General features: G+C 43.6%; 1 protein-coding gene and 1 pseudogene across 5 annotated transcripts in view; both read left to right on the forward strand.

Moving 5' to 3' along the window:
- Window positions 1-22,854, forward strand: part of LOC126262900 (monocarboxylate transporter 2-like) — a 146,742-nt gene that overhangs the window by 113,088 nt on the left and 10,800 nt on the right. For 4 of the 5 annotated variants that reach the window (XM_049959799.1, XM_049959798.1, XM_049959797.1 and 1 more), the window contains 3 exons: window positions 5,100-5,576; window positions 10,908-11,219; window positions 15,616-15,807. In XM_049959799.1, coding sequence (XP_049815756.1) covers window positions 5,100-5,576; window positions 10,908-11,219; window positions 15,616-15,807 — 981 coding nt within the window. The remainder of the gene's footprint in view (window positions 1-5,099; window positions 5,577-10,907; window positions 11,220-15,615; window positions 15,808-22,854) is intronic. The other variant, XM_049959801.1, reaches the window with a different exon arrangement.
- LOC126191870 (5S ribosomal RNA) lies at window positions 431-548 on the forward strand (annotated as a pseudogene).

A 22,854-nucleotide genomic window follows, 5' to 3' on the forward strand; every position in this document is an offset into this window, starting at 1 on the left:
CTACTGATACATGCGTTCAATAGAATCTGAACAGTGTAACCGAGCCTCGACTTCTTTCTACAATTATTAACCCACACTTTGCTCCTTTACTAAATATAGTATTATTTCTTGCCTCAGGTCCAACAAACCATAAATTTCTTTTTCCTCAATTCTGCTCGGTAACTAAATGTCAGTTACTAAATCTACTCATCTAATTCTCAGTGTTCCTCTATACCCAACATTTCTAATTATATTCATCCCAGTGGAGTAGTCTCTTTCCAGTCTTCTGTGTATAATTAATGTAATTTTTTCTGCAACCAACTGCAAACCTCCATTAAATGCATTCTCAGTTTATTTTCTGATTTATTTTACTCATATCGGACTCTTCTATAAGAGCTCTATATAGGGAAAACGCTTCGTTACGAAATAAACATGACCATATGCCTAATACGGTAACGGCCTTGCCGCAGTGGATACACCGGTTCACGTCAGATCACCGAACTTAAGCGCTGTCTGGCGTGGCCTGTAGTAGGATGGGTGACCATCCGGGATGCCATGCGCTGTTGCCATTTATCGGGCTGCACTCAGCCTCGTGATGCCAACTAAGGAGCTACTCGACCAAATAGCAGCGCCTCCGGCCAAAGAAAACCATCGTAATAACCGGGAGAGCGGTGTGCTGACCACACGCCCGTCCTATCCGCATCCTCAGTGAGGATGACACGGCGGTCGGATGGTCCCGATGGGCCACTTGTGGCCTGAAGACAGAGTGCTGTATGCCTAATACGAATCGTGTACATATGGCTGTATTACAGTGAACACAAGGTACAAAACGGCAGTGTATTGGTGGAGCTGTTATTTATACTTGGTGATTCATGTGAAATTGTTTCCAACGTGATTGCGGCGGCACGACTAATTAACGGATTTGCACGCGGAATGGTAGTTGGAGCTAGACGAATGGGGCATTCCATTTCTGAAGTCGTTAGGGAATTCAGTATTCCAAGATCCACAGTGTCAAAAGTGTGCCGAGAGCACCAAATTTCAGGCATTACCTCTCACCACGGACAAGGCAGAGGCCGACGGCCTTCACTTAACGACCGAGTGCAGCGGCGTTTGTGTAGAGCTGTCAGTGCTAACAAGCAGTTCAAAAATGGTTCAAATGGCTCTGAGCACTATGGGACTCAACTGCTGAGGTCATTAGTCCCCTAGAACTTAGAACTAGTTAAACCTAACTAACCTAAGGACATCACAAACATCCATGCCCGAGGCAGGATTCGAACCTGCAACCGTAGCGGTCTTGCGGTTCCAGACTGCAGCGCCTTTAACCGCACGGCCACTTCGGTCGGCTCTAACAAGAAGTCAACACAGCGTGAAACAACCGCAAAAATCAATATGGGGCGTACCACAGAAGTATCCGTTAGGACACTGAGGCGAAATTTGGCGTTAATGGGCTATAGCAGCAGACAAGCGCCGCCAGTGCCTTTGCTAACAGCACGACATCGTCTGCAGCGCCTCTCCTGGGCTCGAGACCAGATCGGTTTGACACTAGACGACTGAAAAACCGTGTCCTGGTCAGATGAACTCCGATTTCAGTTTGTAAGAGCTGATGGCAGCTTTCGTGTGTGGCGCAGACCCTACGAAGCCATGGACCCATGTTGTCAACAAGGCACTGTGCAAGCTAGTGGTGGCTCCATAATTGTGTGAGCTGTATTTGCATGGACTCTGTCCTCTGGCCCAAGTGAATCGTTCATTGACTGGAAATGGTTACATGCGGCAGTTTGGACACCATTTGTAGCCATTCATCGACTTAATGTTCCCAGACAAGATGGAATTTTTATGGATGACAATGCGCCATGTCACTGGGCCACAATGTGTTGCGAATGGAGTTTGTAGTAAAGAAATAATAAATTAAGTTAAATTAAATAATCATGTCAGATGCTGAAGTTTTGCAGCATGAATAGTGAAAATTTAGGAGGGTTTCCTAAAGGTTTGAAATTATCTGTATCTAGCTTATAGTCGATGCTATGCTCGCATATGAGTAGTTCTCTTATGACGAGTGATGGTAAGCAAGTAAGCTATTGTACGTGCAATAACGTCAGCTGCTCTCGCATGTCTGTATTTTCAGGTAAGCGTAACACAATAACTCGATGCGCCTACTCCCCTAAGTACCGGCAAACATGATGACGTGGTACGTATACTGTGTTGCTGCCGATCAATGCATGTGAAGGGGTCTTGTCAGGTACGCGCATCTATATAGTGTGCTACTGAAGTAGCCATGCATTGTACAATGTTACAATATGCAACAAATTTGATAATTTTTTAACATAATTTATGTTCAGTGATGTGAAAAAATGTGTTTTGTCTTCTACTTTACACTTCTAACTGTTTACTTTATCGCGCGTATTACATTATAGTATAGAAATATGGATGAAACATCTTGAGGACAAGCATTGCATACATTATGTCGGAACGTACTATGTAGAACATACCAATCAACAAAACGTTTTCACAAATATGATGAAGTACAAAAGTGAAAGAACAAATAGCTTTTTCAAAGATTAACTATATTTCCCTAATTCGCGTAATATTCTACAAATCAATAAATACCTTATACTGCTTTTTAAGTAGCCTATGTTCTTCCTCGGAGTTCACGCTACATCCATACTAAATTTTATCAAAATCGTTTCAGCGGTTAGGCGCGAAAAGGAACAGACAAACACATTCATGTATATAAAACAGTAAATTACGGTATGTTTTTTGCATAATCCGATTTTGATGAAGTAAAACCTGTATGTTGCCTCAAGCTAAGCTCCCGTTAACTGTGAAAACCCCATGAAAATTCGAGTAGTGCTCTTGGAAATTAGCGTGTTAAAACAGACAAATAGACTGACATGATGTTTCTAGATAAAATTTTAAATCAGTCCAGTTTTGATTAAATAAAGCCTATACGCTGTTCCAAATTACTCTCACGGTACCTGCAAAAAACGCACAAAATTCGTCAATTAATTTTGAGGATCAGCGTATCCAAATACACAAACAGACAGACACGACGGTTTTATAATTTTATTGTTAGTATAGACTGAAGCCCTTATTTACATACGGTACAATACTTTTAGCGATGAATGCCATCAAAAATGTTCAAATGTGTGCGAAATCTTAAGGGACCTAACTGCTAAGGTGATCAGTCCCTAAGCTTACACACCGCTTAACCTAAATTATCCTAAGGACAAACACACACACCCATGCCCGAGGGACGACCCGAACCTCCGCCGGGACCAGCCGTGAATGCCATCTTTTTCTGCGCTAGTCTCCTTCTTATATAATTCTTGCTCTTTGCTAACAACTGAATTGTTTATCCTGATTATTCGCTCTTAATTTTATAAACAAGATGACTGATTTTGTATTTGCAGGCTTTCATGAAATCTTTTATGGCAAACAGGATACATCAATATTAGTTACTTCCATCTCCTGATGACTGATTTTGTATTTGTAGGCTTTCATGAATTCTTTTATGGCAAACAGAATACCTTCCTTTTGTGCTTTTAACATGAAATCACCGACGCTGTTGCAGTAAAGAGACATCTAGTGGTACACTGAGGTACTTCTACGAACGTAATGCATTGTGGGAGACATTTATAGGGTCGGCGCAGGAATGTACTACATGATTTTAGGAGATCACTCCATCTTCAGGCCACAAGTGGCCCATCGAGACCATCCGACTGCCCTGTCATCCTCAGATGAGGATGCGGATAGAAGGGACGTGTGGTCAGCACACCGCTCTCCCGGTCGTTATGATGGTTTTCTTTGACCTGAGCCGCCACTACTCGGTCGAGTAGCTCCTCAATCGGCATCCCAAGTCTGAGTGCACCCAGAAAAATGACAGCAGTGGACGGCGGCCCGGATGGTCACCCATCCAAGTGCCGGCCACGCCCGACAGCGCTTAACTGCGGTGATCTGACGGGAAGCGGTGTATCCACTGTGGTAACGCTGTTGCCAAGTATGTCTAAAGCTATTATAATATTAATTATGCACTACTGCTCTTATGAGTAGTTTCGATATGAAACCACTGGGGCAGAATATAGTTTTGACAGACAATTTCTTTAAAATGTAGGTCCATTTTTGCTTGTTATTTTGGACTGTAACTTGTTTTAGGCATTTTAAGTTCACGGGACTTCGAGATGTGGAATTATGTTTGTGCAAAAGAAGAATATGCTTTCAAATGTATAGCATGAAATGATGGGTAGTTCAGAACTGTGTATCCCAGAGGTACTGACGTGAAACCATCTCCTTAAAACATACTGATTGTTTACTTTTTGCCAGTTTCATCTCACATTCTTTGTTTGCTATGGTAATATTAGTTTTGAGAAATAAATTTTCAAATTATATTCCAAAATGAAATGACCAACTTAAAACAACTGAGTGCTAAGGTTTTACCAATTCCTTCTTGTATGGTTTGCTTACTATGATGCTGTTGTTGTGGTCTTCAGACTGGTTTGATGTAGCTCTCCATGCTACTCTATCCTGTGCAAGCTTCTTCATGTCCCAGTACCTACTGCAGCCTACATCCTTCTGAATCTGCTTAGTGTATTCATCTCTTGGTCTCTCTCTACGATTTTTACCCTCCACGCTGCCCTCCAATATTAAACTGGTGATACCTCGATGTCTCAGAACATGTCCTACCAACCGATCCCTTCTTCTAGTCAAGTTGTGCCACAAACTCCTCTTCTCCCCAATTCTATTCAATACCTCCTCATTAGTTATGTGATCTACCCATCTATTCTTCAGCATTCTTTTGTAGCAGCACATTTCAAAAGCTTCTATTCTCTTCTTGTCCAATCTGTTTATCGTCCATGTTTCGCTTCCATACATGGCTACACTCCATACAAATACTTTCAGAAACGACTTCCTGACATTTAAATCTATACTCGATGTTAACAAATTTTTCTTCTTCCGAAACGCATTCCTTGCCATTGCCAGTCTACATTTTACATCCTCTCTACTTCGACCATCCTTACTATGATAATGAGAGTTAATTATGTCAAAATTTTGTAAATAATGTTTTTTGATATTGGTGGGACTACAGGGTTCGGGAAACGTACTTATGTTGAGCTCACTTTCGACAGGTCTCGGCTTTGGGCTGGTCGCTCCCTCCGGCTTTATGGTAGTGAAAACGTACTTCTTGAAGGCACGAGGTCGTGCCGTCGGCATGTACATGTCGGGTGGAAACGTGGGCCAGATGGCGATGCCGCATGTGGTGCGTTTCCTGCTGGAGAACTACGGCTTCACCGGCACCATGTTGGTTCTGGGAGCCGTGGCCATGCACGGACCCGTGGGCAGCCTCCTCTTCCACCCGCTGGAGTGGCACGCCGAGCGCCGACCCGTCGCCAGCGAGTTCAAGCCTCTCAAGGGCGAGCCAGACGGGTCCACGGACTGCCCTACAGTGGATGTGGATCGCACCAAGCTCCGGCAGCCGAGGCATTTCACCTCCGTGACGTCACTAGCCAACTCCGAACTGGGCGACGTGAACGAAGCCGTGCCTGTCCATTACAGCAAGCGTCTGCCCACCACTAGCGAAGAGGACACGAGTTCAGTTCGACAGAGTGAGTACCAACGAACAGATTCCTGTGAATTACTAGAACTTTCTTGAGCATCCAGTCTCATTCAGTGGTTGCAGTTCCATGAGCTGTCGCAAAGAACAGCTTGTCAGCTGCAGCCATTCTGGCGACAGTACATCTACATCTACATGGATACTCTGCAAATCACGTTTAAGTGCCTGGCAGAGGGTTCATCGAACCACCTTCACAATCCTCTATTATTCCAATCTCGTATAGCGTGCGCAAAGAATGAACACCTATATCTTTCCGTACGAGCTCTGATTTCCCCTATTTTATCAAAAAAAAAAAAAAGTTCAAATGTGTGTGAAATCTTATGGGACTTAACTGCTAAGGTCATCAGTCCCTAAGCTTACACTCTACTTAACCTAAATTATCCTAAGAACAAACACACACACACCGATGCCCGAGGGAGGACTCGAACCTCCGCTGGGATTAGCCGCCCAGTCCATGACTGCAGCGATAGACCGCTCGGCTAATCCCGCGCGGCTTATTTTATCGTGGTGATCGTTCCGCCCTATGTAGGTCCGTGTCAACAAAATATTTTCGCATTCGGAGGAGAAAGTTGGTGATTGGAATTTCGTGAGAAGATTCCGTCGCAACGAGAAACGCCTTTCTTCTAATGATTTCCTGCCCAAATCCCGTCTCATTTCTGTGACACTCTCTCTCATATTTCGCGATAGTAAAAAACATGCTGCCCTTCTTTGAACTTTTTCGATGTACTCCGTCTGTCCTACTTGGTAAAGATGCCACACCGCGCAGCAGTATTCTAAAAGCGTAGTGTAGACAGTCTCCTTAGTAGGTCTGTTACATTTTCTACGTGTCCTGCCAATAAAAGGCAGCCTTTGGTTAGGCTTCCCCATAACATGTTCTATATATTCTTTCCAATTTAAGTTGTCCGTAATTGAAATACCTAGGTATTTAGTTGAATTTACGGCTTTTAGATTAGACTGATTATCGTGTAACCGAAGTTTAACGAGTTCCTTTTAGAACTCATGTGGATGACCTCACACTTTTCGTTATTTAGCGTCAACTGCCACTTTTCGCACCATTCAAGTATCTTTTCCAAATCGTTTTGCAGTTTGTTTTGGTCTTCTGATGACTTTGTTAGCCGATAAACGACAAGGTAAATACGTTGTTTGTTCTCTATCAAAATCTTTCATTTGCTAACTATGCCTATCAGTAGTTAGTGCCTTCAGTAGTTAGAATCTTTTATTTAGCTGGCAGTATTGGCGCTCGCTGTATTGCAGTAGTTCGAGTAACGAAGATTTTTGTGAGGTAAGTGATGCATGAAAGGTGTAGGTTATTGTTAGTCACGGCCATTCTTTTGTAGGGATTATTGAAAGTCAGATTGCGTTGCGCTAAAAATATTGTGTGTCAGTTTAGTGATGATCGGAATAAGTAAAGAGATAAATGTCTGAGTACGTTCAGTTTTGCTCAGCCGTTTGAAAATCAAATAACGTAAGGGGTTTACCAGCACAGTTATTCATTAATTTTTCTAAGGGGAGATTTCATAAATGAAAGATTTTCATAGACAACAAACAATATATTTACCTTAATAATATTCCAGAGTCATCATATATATGTCAGTTCATGATATACAGTACTCTTTCTGATGGACACACGTCCAGATCATACGCTCTCAAAACTCCGCCATCTCTCTCCCCACATCCACCACCGCTGGCGGCTCACCTCCAACTGCGCAACGCTACGCGCTGTTCACATCCAACTGCCCAACACTACAATAGCAAATATTCCAACAATGCAAACCAGCCACAGACTGCACACAGCACAGTCAGTGATTTTCATACAGATCGCTACATGGCGTTACCAACATAAAATCCTAAACAGCCTACTTACAATGTGTCGTCGATTGCGGAGGCCCTGCTTAGGAGCGTTCGATGTACTTGCGTGTTCAGACACACTCCTACTCTGCTCAACATTAAAGTCTGTATTAGTTCCGCCACAGTTCACCGCCAGTTCTGTTGTACCGGTCTGCCTAGCCTAGACGTGCGACAATTTTAATGAGACGTGGCCGCCCAGCCCACGATATCTGGATCTGGTTTCACCTTGGTTTCGCCGCGTTTTGAATACACCATAGCACTTCTCGAATACCTGACAAGTGGTGCAGTTTCTGAAATGCTAGTGCCGAACCTCTGGGCCGTCAGAATCAGCCCTCAGTCAAACTCAGGTAGATCGCGTGCCTTCCCCATTCTACACACGGACAGCACTCTTCAAATGGTTCAAATGGCTCTGAGCTCTATGGGACTTAACTTCTGAGGTCATCAGTCCTCTAGAACTTAGAACTACTTAAACCTAACTAACCTAAGGACATCACACACATCCATTCCCGAGGCAGAATTCGAACCTGCGACCGTAGCGGTCGCGAGGTTCCAGACTGTAGCGCCTAGAACTGCTCGTCACACTGGTCGGCGACAGCACTCTCACCGATACTACATGCACTGTGCGTGTATCTGACTAACAGTCACTCTTCGCCATGTGGCGCTGCTATCGCCTGGATGGGTTCATATCGATGGTGGTTCGATGGTCATTATGTTATGGCTGATCAGTGTATTTCATCTTCACAAGGTTGAAAGGTAACTGGATTTTACATGACTGTGAAACTCTGAAATCTGCCCAAAGACAAATGCTGTTAACCAGCATATATGAAATTACACTAAGAAAATTAATTCAGTTTTATCTCTTTTGTTAACACCTAGTGATACCGCTAAGGCAAATGTTAATTATTGTATCAATTAAATGAGATGCAAATTCAAGTCAATACACTACTGGCCAGTAAAATTGCTACACCACGAAGATGACGTGCTATAGACGCGAAATTTAACCGACAGGTAGAAGATGCTGTGATATGCAAATGATTAGCTTTTCAGAGCATTCACACAAGGTTGGCGCCGGTGGCGACACCTACAGCGTGCTGACATGAGGAAAGTTTCCAACCGCTTTCTCATACACAAACAGCAGTTGACCGGCGTTGCCTGGTGAAACGTTGTTGTGATGCCACGTGTAAGGAAGAGAAATGCGTAACATCACGTCTCCGACTTTGATAAAGGTCGGATTGTAGTCTATCGCGATTGCGGTTTATCGTATTGCGACATTGTTGCTCGAGTTGCTCGAGATCCAATGACTGTTAGCAGAATATGGAATCGGTGGGTTCAGGAGGGTAATACGGTACGCCGTGCTGGATCCCAACGGCCTCGAATCACTGGTAGTCGAGATAACAGGCATCTTATCTGCATGGCTGTAATGGATCGTGCAGTCACGTCTCGATCCCTGAGTCAACAGATGGGAACGTTTGCAAGACAACAACCATCTGCACTAACAGTTCGACGACGTTTGCAGCAGCATGGACTATCAGCTCAGAGATGATGGCTGTGGTTACCTTTGACGCTGCATCACATACAGGAGCGCCTGCAATGGTGTACTCAACGACGAACCTGGGTGCACGAATCGCAAAACGTCATTTTTTCGGATGAATCCAGGTTCTGTTTACAGCATCAAGATGGTCGCATCCGGTTTGGGGACATCGCGGTGAACGCACATTGGAAGCGTGTATTCGTCATCGCCATACTGGCGTATCACCCGGCGTGATGGTATGGGGTGCCATTGGTTACACGTCTCGGTCACCTCTTGTTCGCATTGACGGGACTTTCAACAGTGGACGCTACATTTCAGATGTGTTACGACCCGTGGCTCTATCCTTCATTCGATCCCTGCGACACCCTACATTTCAGCAGGATAATGCACGACTGTATGTTGCAGGTCCTGTACGGGCGTTTCTGGATACAGTAAATGTTCGACTGCTGCCCTGACCTGCACATTCTCCAAATCTCTCATCAATTGAAAACGTCTGCTCAATAGTGGCCTAGCAACTGGCTCGTCACAATACGCTAGTCACTACTCTTGATGAACTGTGGTATCGTGTTGAAGCTGGATGGGCAGCTCTACCTGTACACGCCACCCAAGCTCTGTTTGACTCAATGCCCAGGCGTATCAAGGCCGTTATTGCGGCCAGAGGTGGTTGTTCTGTGTACTGATTTCTCAGGATCTATGCACCTAAATTACGTGGAAATGTAATCACATGTCAGTTCTAGTACAATATATTTCTCCAATGAATACCCGTTTGTCATCTGCATTTCTTCTTGGTGTAGCACTTTTAATGGCCAGTAGTGTAATAAATGCTAAAAATATTATGGCAGAGAAACTGTCAGATGTTACGATCGCGTTGTTCCTTGTTATCTGTTTAGCATACTGCCGTCAACCAAAGCTAAGCTCTTTTGAACTCAGCTATAGCAGCTGTTGCTGCAACCGCCTCGCAAGCTACATATTTGGCAATTCTCAACTTGTTTTTTTAAAAAAAATTTGCAGTGAGTCTTAGCATTTTGACATTGGGTTTCTTTCGGTGTTTCTTCCTGTATAAAAAAATTGAGCTCAGGTTTCGACATGTCTGATTACATACGTCCCTTGTAAGTCTATACAGCGGGACAATTTGCCTCATACAGCAACAAATAAATCAAATATACAAACCTTCCAATGTATAAGTCCATTTTTACTGAAAACCATATAAAAATCCCTACAGTAGTTATTGATATTTGCTTCACATACAGACAGGAAAGCGTGGCGTGGGACTTTAAATTATATATCCTCCCCCACAGTTCAGCCTCGCTGTACCCAGCATCTGTTTTCCGAGGCACATACGAGTGGACTGCAAGGTACTGACGACTCGAAGAGAAGAATATTGCATCCAGGAATCACCCACAGAAACAGCAGATACAGTTCTACTGAACATATTGTGAGAATGGGGATGTAATCACGCGTGCAGTGGTGTTGGTAACGTGCATTTGGCATTGTAATGATCAATCAACTAATTCGAAGTAAGCGAACCTCCTCCGCCCCCTTCTTCACAACAAGGAAGGAAGGAAGGGGCAGGATAATGTGCTAGCTACTTGTTGGATTGCAGTTCTTTGAGTTATGTTTTATGTATTCTCGTTCTGATACCGAATCAACTGGCGAAATTAATCTTAAGCGGTGGAAAAAATTAATCTACAGCAAATGAGTCAGCCAGAAAATGGCAGACACTTTCCAGTTTCTCTAGTTTTAACCTAAACGCCCTACCAGTACCCAATTCACTCATTTCTTCTGGTGTATTCATTGACTTTCTTTTCCTCGTAGTCCTGACACCAATTCAACTTAAACTCTTACGAATACTGAACTAAACTTTTACCATTTTGAAACAATGCTTGCGATTTTTTGGTAGAATAATATCGAATCTTAAGTGAAATTTGGTCTTCGACTTCTCAGAGCCCCAACCAGTGTGGCGCCGAGTGATCGCCTTCATGGACCTGGACCTGCTGCGCAACCAAGTGTACCTGAACGTGATGTTCGGCTCGGCGTGCACCATCACGGCGGCCATCAACTTCTCGCTGCTGCTGCCCTTGTACCTGCAGCGCCACCTGCGGCTCTCCATGTCCGACACGGCGCTCTGCCTCACCATGATGGCTGCCGGCGACCTCGTCGCCAGGCTCACCCTGCCCTCCTTCACTGACCGCCTCAGGGTCAAGCCGCGCCTCACGTTCTTCGTCGGTACTGTCTTCTGTGGCCTCACCCGTTCAGGTCAGCGACCCAGGCTTTGCTAAAAACACTAAAAACAAATGTACATTACTTTTGAATTTCTATTAAGATTCCTTTCACAGAAGTATCTGACGAAATCAAACATTGTATCTTATGAGATCAGGATAGTGTCATAGGATCTAGAGTAACTGCTGAGCCCTGAAGGAATATCGTGCTAAACAATGCTGACTGTAAACATCGAAATTTTGGCAACATTGTCATATTACTGAAGGTCTCTTGTGTGTGTGCACATATACTCGGAAGTTCATCTGTAAATGGAACCACATTTATTTCGCGAATGAAGAACGACGGAAAGAGGTTTCCGGCAAATGAGGCGCGAATAATTTTTTTGAATTTTTTTTTTAACTCTTGTCTCTTCTTATCTCTTAATTCAAGCGAGATAAGAAGCAAGAATAGTCGTTTCTGTCAGATAATGTACCTTTCTTTTAGGGATAGCACAAATGTGACCACCTTCGACACTTTGGCCAGGTAAATAATCAGAATGACGTGGTTATTTTGCCTGGTAAGACAATTCTCAGATGGAAACCCAGTTCTAACCAAAGAAGGCAAAGCAGAAAGGTGGAAGGAGTATATAGAGGGTCTATACAAGGGCGATGTTCTTGAGGACAATATGATAGAAATGGAAGAGAATGTAGATGAAAATGAAATATGAGATATGATACTGTGTGAAGAGTTTGACAAAGCACAGAAAGACCTAAGTCGAAACAAGGCCCCAGGAGTAGACAATATTCCATTACAACTACTGACAGCCTTGGGAGAGCCAGGCCTGACAAAACTCTACCATCTGGTGAGCAAGATGTATGAGACAGGCGAAATACCCTCAGACTTCAAGAAGAGTATGCTAATTCCCATCCCAATGAAAGCAGGTGTTGACAGATGTGAAAATTACCGCACTATCGGTTTAATAAGCCACGGCTGCAAAATACTAACACGAATTCTTTACAGGCGAATGGAGAAACTGGTAGAAGCCTACCTCGGGGAAGATCAGTTTCGATTAAGTAGAAATGTTGGAACACGTGAGGCAATACTGACTCTACGACTTACCTTAGCAAACAGATTAAGGAAAGGCAAACCTACGTTTCTCGCATTTGTGGACTTAAAGAAAGTTTTTGACAATGCTCAAATTCTGAAGGTGGCAGGAGTAAAATACAGGGAGCGAAAGGCTATTTACAATTTGTACAGAAACCAGATGGCAGTTATAAGAGTCGAGGGGCGTGAAAGGGAAGCAGTAGTTGGGAAGGGAGTGAATGAGGGTTGTAGCCTATCTCCGATGTTATTCAATTTCTATATTGAACAAGCAGTAAAGGAAACAAAAGAAAAATTCGGGGTAAGAATAAAAATCCATGGAGAAGAAATAAAAACTTTGACGTTCACCGATGACATTGTAATTCTGTGAGAGACAGCAAAGGACCTGGAAGAGCAGCTGAACGGAATGGACAGCGTCTTAAAAGGAGGATATAAGATGAACATCAACAAAAGCAAAAAGAGGATAATGGACTATAGTCCAATTAAATTGGGTGGTACTGAGGGAATTAGATTAGGAAATGAGACACGTTAAGGTAGAAAATGAGTTTTGCTATTTGGGGAGCAAAATAACTGATGATGGTCGAAATAGAGAGGATATAAAATGTAGACTGGCAATGGCAAGGAAAGCGTTTCTGAAGAAGAGAAATTTGTTTACGTCGAGTATAGTTTTAAGTGACAGGAAGTCGTTTCTGAAAGTATTTGTGTGGAGTGTAGCCATGTATGGAAATGAAACGTGGACGATAAATAGTTTAGACAAGAAGAGAATAGAACCTTTCGAATTGTGGTGCTGCAGAATAATGCTGAAGATTAGATGGGTAGATCACATAACTAATGAGGAGGTATTGAATAGAATTGGAGAGAAGAGATATTTATGGCGCATCTTGACTAGAAGAAGGGATCGGGTGGTAGGGCATATTCTGATGCATCAAGGGATCACCAATTTTGTATTGGAGGGCAGCGTGGAGAGTAAAAATCATAGAGGGAGACCAAGAGATGAATACACTAAACAGATTCAGAGGGATGTAGGTTGCAGTAAGTACTGGGAGATGAAGAAGCTTGCACTATAGTGTAGTATGGAATGCTGCATCAAACCGGTCTCTGGACTGAAGACCACAAAAACAACAATATTGCATTGGAGAGGCACTAGGAAAATATGGAGAGGTTCAAGTAGGTAGACAGTGTGACTGAGGAAAGTGACAGCAACAAAAAGATGGTAGTAGAAGTATAAAAACGGTACAATTCTCAAAAGCCTAAGAAGCCAAATCTGGAATACAGAAGTTACCTAAAAGTGAAAAGTGTCACACGTCAGTTAGTCTTATGCTACAGAAATATGGACAATGAAGGAAAGTCATACAGTCAATTTCAAGGCTATTAGGTATCTTGATGAATAGAACTCCAGAGATGGAGACAAATAAGAAGAATTTAAGGATACCAAGGAAATGAGAGACCTTAGATTTTTTTAGAAGGACACTGAGGGGAAGATCGAAGATTATAAGGCTGCGAGGATTATAGGAATATGTCAAAATGTAGGGAAACGAATATGATAGAAAAGGGCAAAAATGGGAAGTGATACGAGAGTAGGAAGGATTTTGTTTGAGGCAGACTTGTTAAGTGTCTGTATACTGTAGTATAAAATATCGCCCATGATAAAGATGATGACGATGATGATGATATGACGTTTCCTTCGGCACAGACAGATACATAATGCATGCCGTCTACTTTGAATTTTTTTATTTCAGTACCTTCTTTCATACTTCATCGTAAGATAAGGGCAACAAAATAATTATAGGGATGGATGTTGTACCTGGAGGAAAGTGTACCTACGGTCACGTTACATATCCTCAATGTTGTTTCAGTCTAGTGACTCATTTTAGAATCACGCGGAGTAAAGTGCACTTGAAACTGATTTAAGCAGGTTCTGTCAGCTTCTACTGTTTTTCTTAGCGTGAGACGGAGGTTATGTTTGGTGAAGCATTTACAGATTTACGAGTTCTACGTATTTAAGTGGTGTGTAATGTATGAAACCTATTTGGAAGATACTGTTAATTCTTTAATTACACAGTTTTGTGGCGATTCAGTTCTGTATTTTCTTAGAACCAGTTACATAAAACAGGTAAGCTGCACTTCATTCGTCATACACCATATTCTTCCTTGAAATAGAAGCAGGTCATCTATCACGGAACATGTAATATTTGAAAACGAACTGAGATTTTTTATTCCGTTAATATTTTCCCTCCCTTGAAAATGGAAATTTGCATTAGTTGCCATTAGTTCCTGTTCAAAATGTTTTTGACTTGCAGTTGTCCATAGTATTTCCTTTAATTATATTTCACTTACTGATTTTTGTTGTGTAGTAGAGTAGTAATGTAATATAAAGGCTGTTAATTGCTGAATTGACAAGATTTTCTCGGTTGAAAGAATTTAAATAGAATATTTGTTCCTAGATACATGATCAGGGTGTACTTTGAAACAGTTCTCCATATTTTGAAGAATCTTTCTTTTCTGCAGAAATTTTTGTAATTTCAGAAAAATAATGCAACAAACACAAAGTGATAGTTATCATTTCAAAGATGTCGATTGACTATTTCGTTTATGCAACTTAGATAATTCGGATACTACTGCAACATGTACTGATATACATAATTAAGGCCATTTACATATTTCTGAACACGGCGCCAGTTTACAAAAGTTTTTCAGTTGGATAGTTTTGAAGACTGTGTCAGTTTATGCAATTCAGATTTTGATACTTTTGGTCCTGGTACAAATTTACGCTGTTCAAGATGTTCATATAGTTTTGAACTTGGGAGCAAGTAATGGTTTTCAACATGGCGCTAAATTATGAATTTGGGTCACATGGACACTTTTGAACGTGGCACCAATTTATACCATTCGGTTTGTAGGATACATCGGAATATAGTTCCGGTAGTTCGCATACTTATCAACGCTACACTAATCTATGCAATTCACATTGTTTGGATACTACTGGACATCAAGCTGCTTTACACAACCCAGGTCAGTCGGATACTTTTGGACATAGGTGGACGAGATGGTAGTTCTGAGGTTCATACTGACTGGCTGCTTCAATTTAACTGCTGCATTGTTGCATTGGAGGGGGTTTGTAAAGCAAAACGGAGCTAATTCCGCAGTCTTGGATTTTCGAATTTTCTGACATCACTTTTTTTTTTAGTCCATCGTCTATTTCATTGCCATGCACCTGTATTTTGGCACCTGTATGTGATCTTACAATGTGGGCCAGGTACACTACTTCTGCTACAGTACCCGGTGGAACGTCGCTTTCATGCACTACTGCCACTGACTCCTCTTTGTTATTGGCTACTCTCCTTTCCCGCAGTGATAGCCACGTCTTCTGGCATGGTGGCTCTGTGCATATGGAACGCTCTGTCTGGTTTCTCCCGAGGCGCCGCCATGATCAACACAAACCTGTGCGTGGCCGAGGTGTGCCCCGAGCACAAACTGCCGGCCGGCATAGGCTTCAACATGGTCTCCTGCGGCATCCTGCTACTCACTGTCGGACCTGCCATAGGTAAGGAAATCATCATCACACACCACACGAATGCGTCCACACACACGCACATATTCACGCACACACACGCACACACACACTGCGAAAAAAGTGGTCCAACTAAAACATTCATATTTCTTTACGTACTACACGGACATGTAATAAAAAATGGGGGTTCCTATTTAAAAAAAAACGCAGTTGATATCCATTACCTATGGCAGCGCCATCTAGCGGGCCAACCATAGCGCCATCTGGTTTCCCCCTTCAAGCTAGACAAGTTTCGTTCGTTGTAGTTTTTTCGTTTGACGCTTATTTCGTGAGATGTTTGACCCGCTCACGATCAAGTGTGTGGTGTGTGCGAGCGCACCGGATGCAGCCTTAGTCAGTTCTAACCGACGTTATGTATTGCATTTTAGATAATACTTATATTACATAATACTTACTTGATACTCAAGACTTGAGGAGTAGTGAAATGGACATAGGTTTCACTATAACTATGCTGCTTTAGATGTTTTACGAATACTTTTCTCCTGTCTTATGGAAAAGAAATGAGCGTTTGGCGTTATTGGCCGGGAGGCCCCTTGCTGGGCAGGTCCGGCCGCCATGGTGCAGGTCTTATTACATTCGACGCCACATTGGACGACCCGCGGGCCGGATGGGGATGAAATGATGACAGAGACAACACAACACCCAGCCCCTCAGCGGAGAAAATCTCCAACCCAACCGGGAATCGAACCCGGGCCCGTAGGACGGCAATCCGTCACGCTGATCATTCAGCTACCGACGCGGACTCCTGTCTTATGAAACAGTACACATTCTCTTTGTTGTTGGTAATCTACACCACATTTGTCATGTGACGAATAGGATGGTACTTACTTTGTAATTTTCTGTAAGTGCAATTAAACAGTTGCAAAATGACGCCCCAAAGATAAATAAAATAATTGATTTGCACCTACTGTTGAGCACTAGTAATGCAAAACATTATGACTTGTCTTTATTCTAATTGGCATTCAATATCTGTATATAGATGCATGTGACTAATTGTTGCCAAGGTATTCTGAAGTAACCCCATATCTCTTCATGTTATATGTTTTCTGCAATTTTTGATAATCATTATTACATCACTTTATCATTAGAACTGCTGTTTCATTATTATCATTTCATAAATGTGTTTTATAATTTCTGTACTTTTCACAGTTTTATGAGCTTCATTTGTATATTTTACAACTAAGGTGGACTTATCATTCAGGTCTGGAAGTGCATTATACTACTATACTGTCTTCTACACTCCAACGGCCGTAAAGTTTAGAGCAAAAGATATCCCAGACTTGGAGATTGAGAAAGCTTTCAGATTTTGGTAAAACACATGTTTTCCTTATAGAAGAACTGATCACGCCTCTGATAATATATTCAAAGTAAGTGATGAAACACTGATTTACAGAAACACTTGATCAGAACTGCAGAAACGGGAAACTGGACAAAATACCTTTTTGTGGAAATGAATGATATACGGTCCCTTCGACATAGCTTAGTGAGGTGCACTGAAACAGACGAAAAAGTCACGGATACGAATTACCTAATGCTGAAACTTCTAAATGGATGACCGACTTCCATTCTTGGTATGGAGCGAAAACTAGAACACGGAGAAGAATGATTATGATTCGTATTCGGATGGAAATTGCGACAAGAAAATGTTCAAATAGAAAGGTACGAAATGTCGCAACAACCAAGCCGGTTGAAGTTAGCACATGTCGCTTTGGGATAATGTAGTGAGACATCTAGAGATGCAAATGCACAGGGTGATCAAAAAGTCAGTATAAATTTGAAAAATTAATAAACCACGGAATAATGTAGATAGAGAGGTAAAAATTGACACACACGCTTGGAATGACAGGGGTTTTATTTGAACAGAAAAAAACATAGTTCACAAAATGTCCGACAGATGGCGCGTCAAAGATCTCTTGCGCGCGTCGTTTCGTGACGATCGTGTGCTCAGCCGCCCCTTTCGTCATGCTTGCCCTCCCAGATCCCTAGACCTCAGTCCGTGCGATTATTGGCTTTGGGGTTACCTGAAGTCGCAAGTGTATCGTGACCGACTGACATCTCTAGGTATGCTGTGAGGCAACATCCGACGCTAATGCGTCACCATAACCCTGGACATGCTTTACAGTGCTGTTCACAACATTATTCCTCCACTACAGCTATTGTTGAGGAATGATGGTGGACATATTGAGCATTGCCTGTAAAGAACATCATCTTTGCTTTGTCTTACTTTGTTATGCTAATTATTACTATTCTGATCAGATGAAGCGCCATCTGTCGGATATTGTTTGAACTTTTGTATTTTTTGGTTCTATTAAAACCGCATGTCATTCCAGGCATGTGTGTTAATTTGTACCTCTCTATCTACATTATTCCGTGATTTATTCAAATTTATAGTGGCTTTTTGATCATCTGGTAGCTCCCAAGTGGTTGTGCGCATGAATCGTCTCCCCCTACAAAATTTAATGCTGTGCTGCTATCACCGTCTTTTTCGGCGTCGGAAGTCCGATACCCATCGAATTCCTCAAGCACGGAAAACAATCAACAGCGACGTGTACTGTGAGGCAAGCGGTAGCCTACGCAAGGCCAACCAGAACAAACGGGATGGGTTGTTCATGGATATAGTGATTCTGCTTCAAAACAACTCGCCTTTACACGCCTCCGAGGTCACACAAAGTGTAATGGCCATGTCGAAATGGAAGAAGGTTGAGCAGCCGCCCTACACCCCGCATATGTTGCCCTGCGGCTTCCATATAATTGGTGCACTTAAAAAACATCCCAAAGGAAAGCACGTGATCTGGTATGACGAACTGAAGGATATAGAGGAGGACTGGTTGCTGACGCAGCCACTGAAACCTTGCGAACAGGATATCCTTCGGCTCCTGGAGTAGAGGGAGAGTTACGCTGAGGCCTCTGGTGATTACTTTTGACTAAAGACTTCAGGTATACCCACAGTGTTGTTCCGTACCTTTTCTTTTGAAAAGCCCTTATAACAACGTTTCACCACACGTCAGTCCTGTGCAGAACAAACGGGTAATATAACATCAACCAGAGAAAGCAGGGACGGTGCTGAAGAAAGTAAAAAATCTGGAACTTCCTGTCAGATTAAAACTGTGTGCCGGTCCAAGACTCGTACGCGGGACCTTTGCCTTTACGGGCAAGTTCTCTACCATCTGAGCTACCCAAGCATGACTCACGCCCCGTCCTCAGAGTTTTACTTCCGCCGGTACCTCGTCTCCTACTTTCCAAACCTCACAGAAGCTCTCCTGCGAACCTTGCAGAACTAGCACTCCTTTCTTCCAGGATTGCTAGTTTGCAGAGTTCGCAGGAGAGCTTCTGTGAAGTTTGGAAAGTAGGAGACGAGGTACTGGCGGAATTAGATCTATGAGGACGGGGCGTGAGTCGTGCTTGGGTAGCTCAGATGATAGAGTTCCGCCGGCCGGAGTGGCCGTGCGGTTCTAGGCGCTACAATTCCGGAACCGAGCGACCGCTACGGTCGCAGGTTCGAATCCTGCCTCGGGCATGGATGTGTGTGATGTCCTTAGGTTAGTTAGGCTTAATTAGTTCTAGGTTTCAGGCGACTGATGACCTCAGAAGTTAAGTCGCATAGTGCTCAGAGCCATTTGATAGAGTTCCGCTTGGGACGCGACAGCGACCGGACGTAACGGTACTTCCGCGTAGTCGTAGCGCCGCAATCCGTGTTTATAGAAATTCTTGGACTGTGACCTGTGATATTCTCAGTGCTTCTTCACCACCGTCGTACACACGCTTCTTAATTAACTCACAGACGTCTCGGTTGCTCATATAGTGCAGTTAAGGCTCCCAGTGTACCACGTAAGAATTAACTGTTTTTTGCATTTGAGAAATCTTCCAGGAATGTGCAACCGAGTTCTCTAGAAATCCGTGACTGGATAGTAAATATTATTGGAATCACGTCCAACCAGATCCACACACCATATTATAGCATGGCGGAATACTGTTTCTTTGAGAAGTTTTTAGATCAGATACAACTGGAGAAAATTTTGGTGAATACTGGTGGGAAAGAAGAGTTCCGACTTCGTGATCAGTCGGTGAGTACAGCTTCAATTACTAACGCTGACATCAAATATAAACAAGTGCGAGGGCTCAATTTGCCACCTGAGGCTGAGAATTGTTTTGTTAGAGATGTCCTCGCCAAATACGGTGACATCCGACAGATTAGAAACGAAAAATGGTGGAGCCGTCACAAACTCCAATGTTACAGTGGGGTTCGCTCAATTGACATGGCCGTTAAAGTTAATATCCCATCCTATACAATGGTTTGTGGTTATAAGGCTCACGTCATTTACGGTGGACAAGTAGGCACTTGTTTTATCTGTAACACGAGTGGCCATTGACGAGATGACTGCGCACGGCGCTTTGTCGTACTTAGAAACAAGCTGCAACAACGACAGAGATTAACACTGGCTGATGTCCTAACATAAAACCAGACGCCTTCTGTGATTGACTCCCAACCATCTGTGTCAGAGGACAACGATCTCGGTAACGGCACCTTCCCGCCCTTACCTCAGAAACCTGTGGCCAGTCACCCCTTAGCCGCCGGTGTTGCATTATCTGTCGGTAACCAACGACGCCGTACTAGTGACAGTAGTGGCTCCGGTGACCAGGTCGTAAAAAATCAAACCGACGACGCCGAGTCACGGGCCTCCACACAGGACACGCATGTGTCGGATGGCTCAGTTACGACCCGCGAAATTCACATTCAAACTCCCGACGCAGAAACTGTCAACACGAGGGCAGTCGAGTGTTTACAGCAATACGTTCCGATGCCGCTTCTCGACTCGCCACTGGTGGTCAACACACAAGAGGCGGATGTCAGTCAACGCCAAATGGTGGACACAGAGGATGATGCACGCGGTGTAGAGCATAACATAAACAGCCGCCACCTCGAAACTGCTTCCAAACAACACGAGGACCCGGACAGCTGTATACAAACAGCCAGTGCGGCTCCAAACGAACACAGTGAGCCTACTGAAGCCGCGTCTTCGGACTTGCCGTCACCCGTTCCGAAACAGGGACTTTCACATACTGCTTACAGCCATGACTCGCCGACTCCGCCGTCTTCTATGAAACTTCGGACGACTGTGCGACGGCAAAATAAAGTTAAACCAAATGACTCCATGGCTGGAAGTAAGTCAAAGAGTAAAGTCAGCGCAAAAACTGGTACAGAACCGGCGGATGTAGTTTCGAAGTCCGACGGTGAGATGGACTGGGCTTCCTACGCTTTCCAACACCCACACGTCTCTGACGATCACGAGTCAAGCTTATAAGTTTTTGTCCCTGAATATTAATAGAGTTAGCCGCGCAGGATTAGCCGTGCGGTCTAGGGCGCTGCAGTCAAGGACTGTGCGGCTGGTCCCGGCGGAGGTTCGAGTCCTCCCTCGGGCATGGGTGTGTGTGTTTGTCCTTAGGGTAATTTAGGTTAAGTAGTGTGTAAGCTTAGGGACTGATGACCTTAGCAGTTAAGTCCCATAAGATTTCACACACATTTGAACATTTTTTTATTAATAGAGTTAGGATAGATTTAAAATTAGCAATGCTACGGCAGTTTATCTATGAGCTAGAAGGTGATATAGTTCTGTTACAGGAGGTGTCTATCTTAAGTTTTGATGTATCAGGATTTGCAACAATCGTAAACACCGGGGCGGACGGGGGTACAGGTACGGCCATTCTATCACGAGACGGAATCCCAGTGAGGAGTATCGAAATGTTGGACTCCACTAGAGACATAGCTTGCCAAATTTTTGACGTCACCCTCGTTAATATCTATGCTCCATCTGGAACGACTCTAAAATCAGAAAGAGCTAGCTTCTTTAAACAAGACATCATCTAGTTGTTACGCCGCAACCCAACCCAGTTCATAATTAGTGGTGATTTTAACTGTGTGATCCACAGGAAAGATCAATCGCCAAACTTTAATTACTGTAGGGAACTACATGATCTGGTGCGTCACCTGCAGCAGAAGGATGCGTGGAAACTAAAATTTCCTACCCCGGTAAAGTACACGTACCTGAGCTCCACCGCATGTAGCCGTCTAGACCGTTTGTACATCTCTGAGAACATTTGTCAACATTTTCTGGACGCCGATGTCATTCCGGCTAGTTTCTCCGACCACTTCGCCCTCTGTGTCACGATCAATCTGGCCAAACAGCAAACTAAATGGCATAGGATTCCGTGGAGACTAAATGTTTCTGTTCTCGCCGATGCCGCGCTACAAGATGTCATTTCCACGACATGGGCGGATTGTCTCAAGCAATGCTGCAGATATTCGAGCAAGATAGTCTGGTGCCATGTCGCGGTCAAACGGAAAATGCGATTATCCATAAAAAAAACTACAGTTGGCAACGGGCGCAAGGTGTCAAACGCACAATTGATTTTTACCAGACAGTTCTGCGAGAGTTGTATGCGACTACGTCACCAACCAACACGCAGCTGACGGCCATCAAATAAATAAAGGCGAAGTTTATAGGCATAAAGCGAACGCAGCTTTAAGGACTGAAGATCAGTTCTAAAGCAAAATCGCTTCAAGAGGACAAAATTGCATCGCTGTATCACCTCATAAAATATGGTGCCAGTCGCAAGCAAGCTTTTATCGGGGAGCTGGACACAGATGATGGACACCGTTTGACCCGGCAGAGTGATATTCTTACTGCAGTTTACCGGTACTTCAAAGATCTGTACTCGCAATGCGATGCACATGGTGATGTCGGCGGCGATATCGTGCGTGCTCTGCCCACCGTAGTCACGCCTGCGGGGAACTCTCCGGTCGTACGCGATTTTGCTCCAGACGAAGTCCATGAACTGATTTCTGGCTCACCATCAAATAAATCCCCTGGCCCTGATGGTTTTCCACAGGAATTATATGTGCGTTTCTGGTCCATACTCGCAAACGCTTTTACAGATTTTCTCAATGAAGTGATGCGAGGGAGTGACGTGCGGGTCGAAATGAAGGAAGGTCGAATTGTATTGATACCAAAAAGCAAACAC

The sequence above is a fragment of the Schistocerca nitens genome, chromosome 6 (assembly GCF_023898315.1).
Source record: "Schistocerca nitens isolate TAMUIC-IGC-003100 chromosome 6, iqSchNite1.1, whole genome shotgun sequence".
NCBI classification, from domain to species: domain Eukaryota; kingdom Metazoa; phylum Arthropoda; class Insecta; order Orthoptera; family Acrididae; genus Schistocerca; species Schistocerca nitens.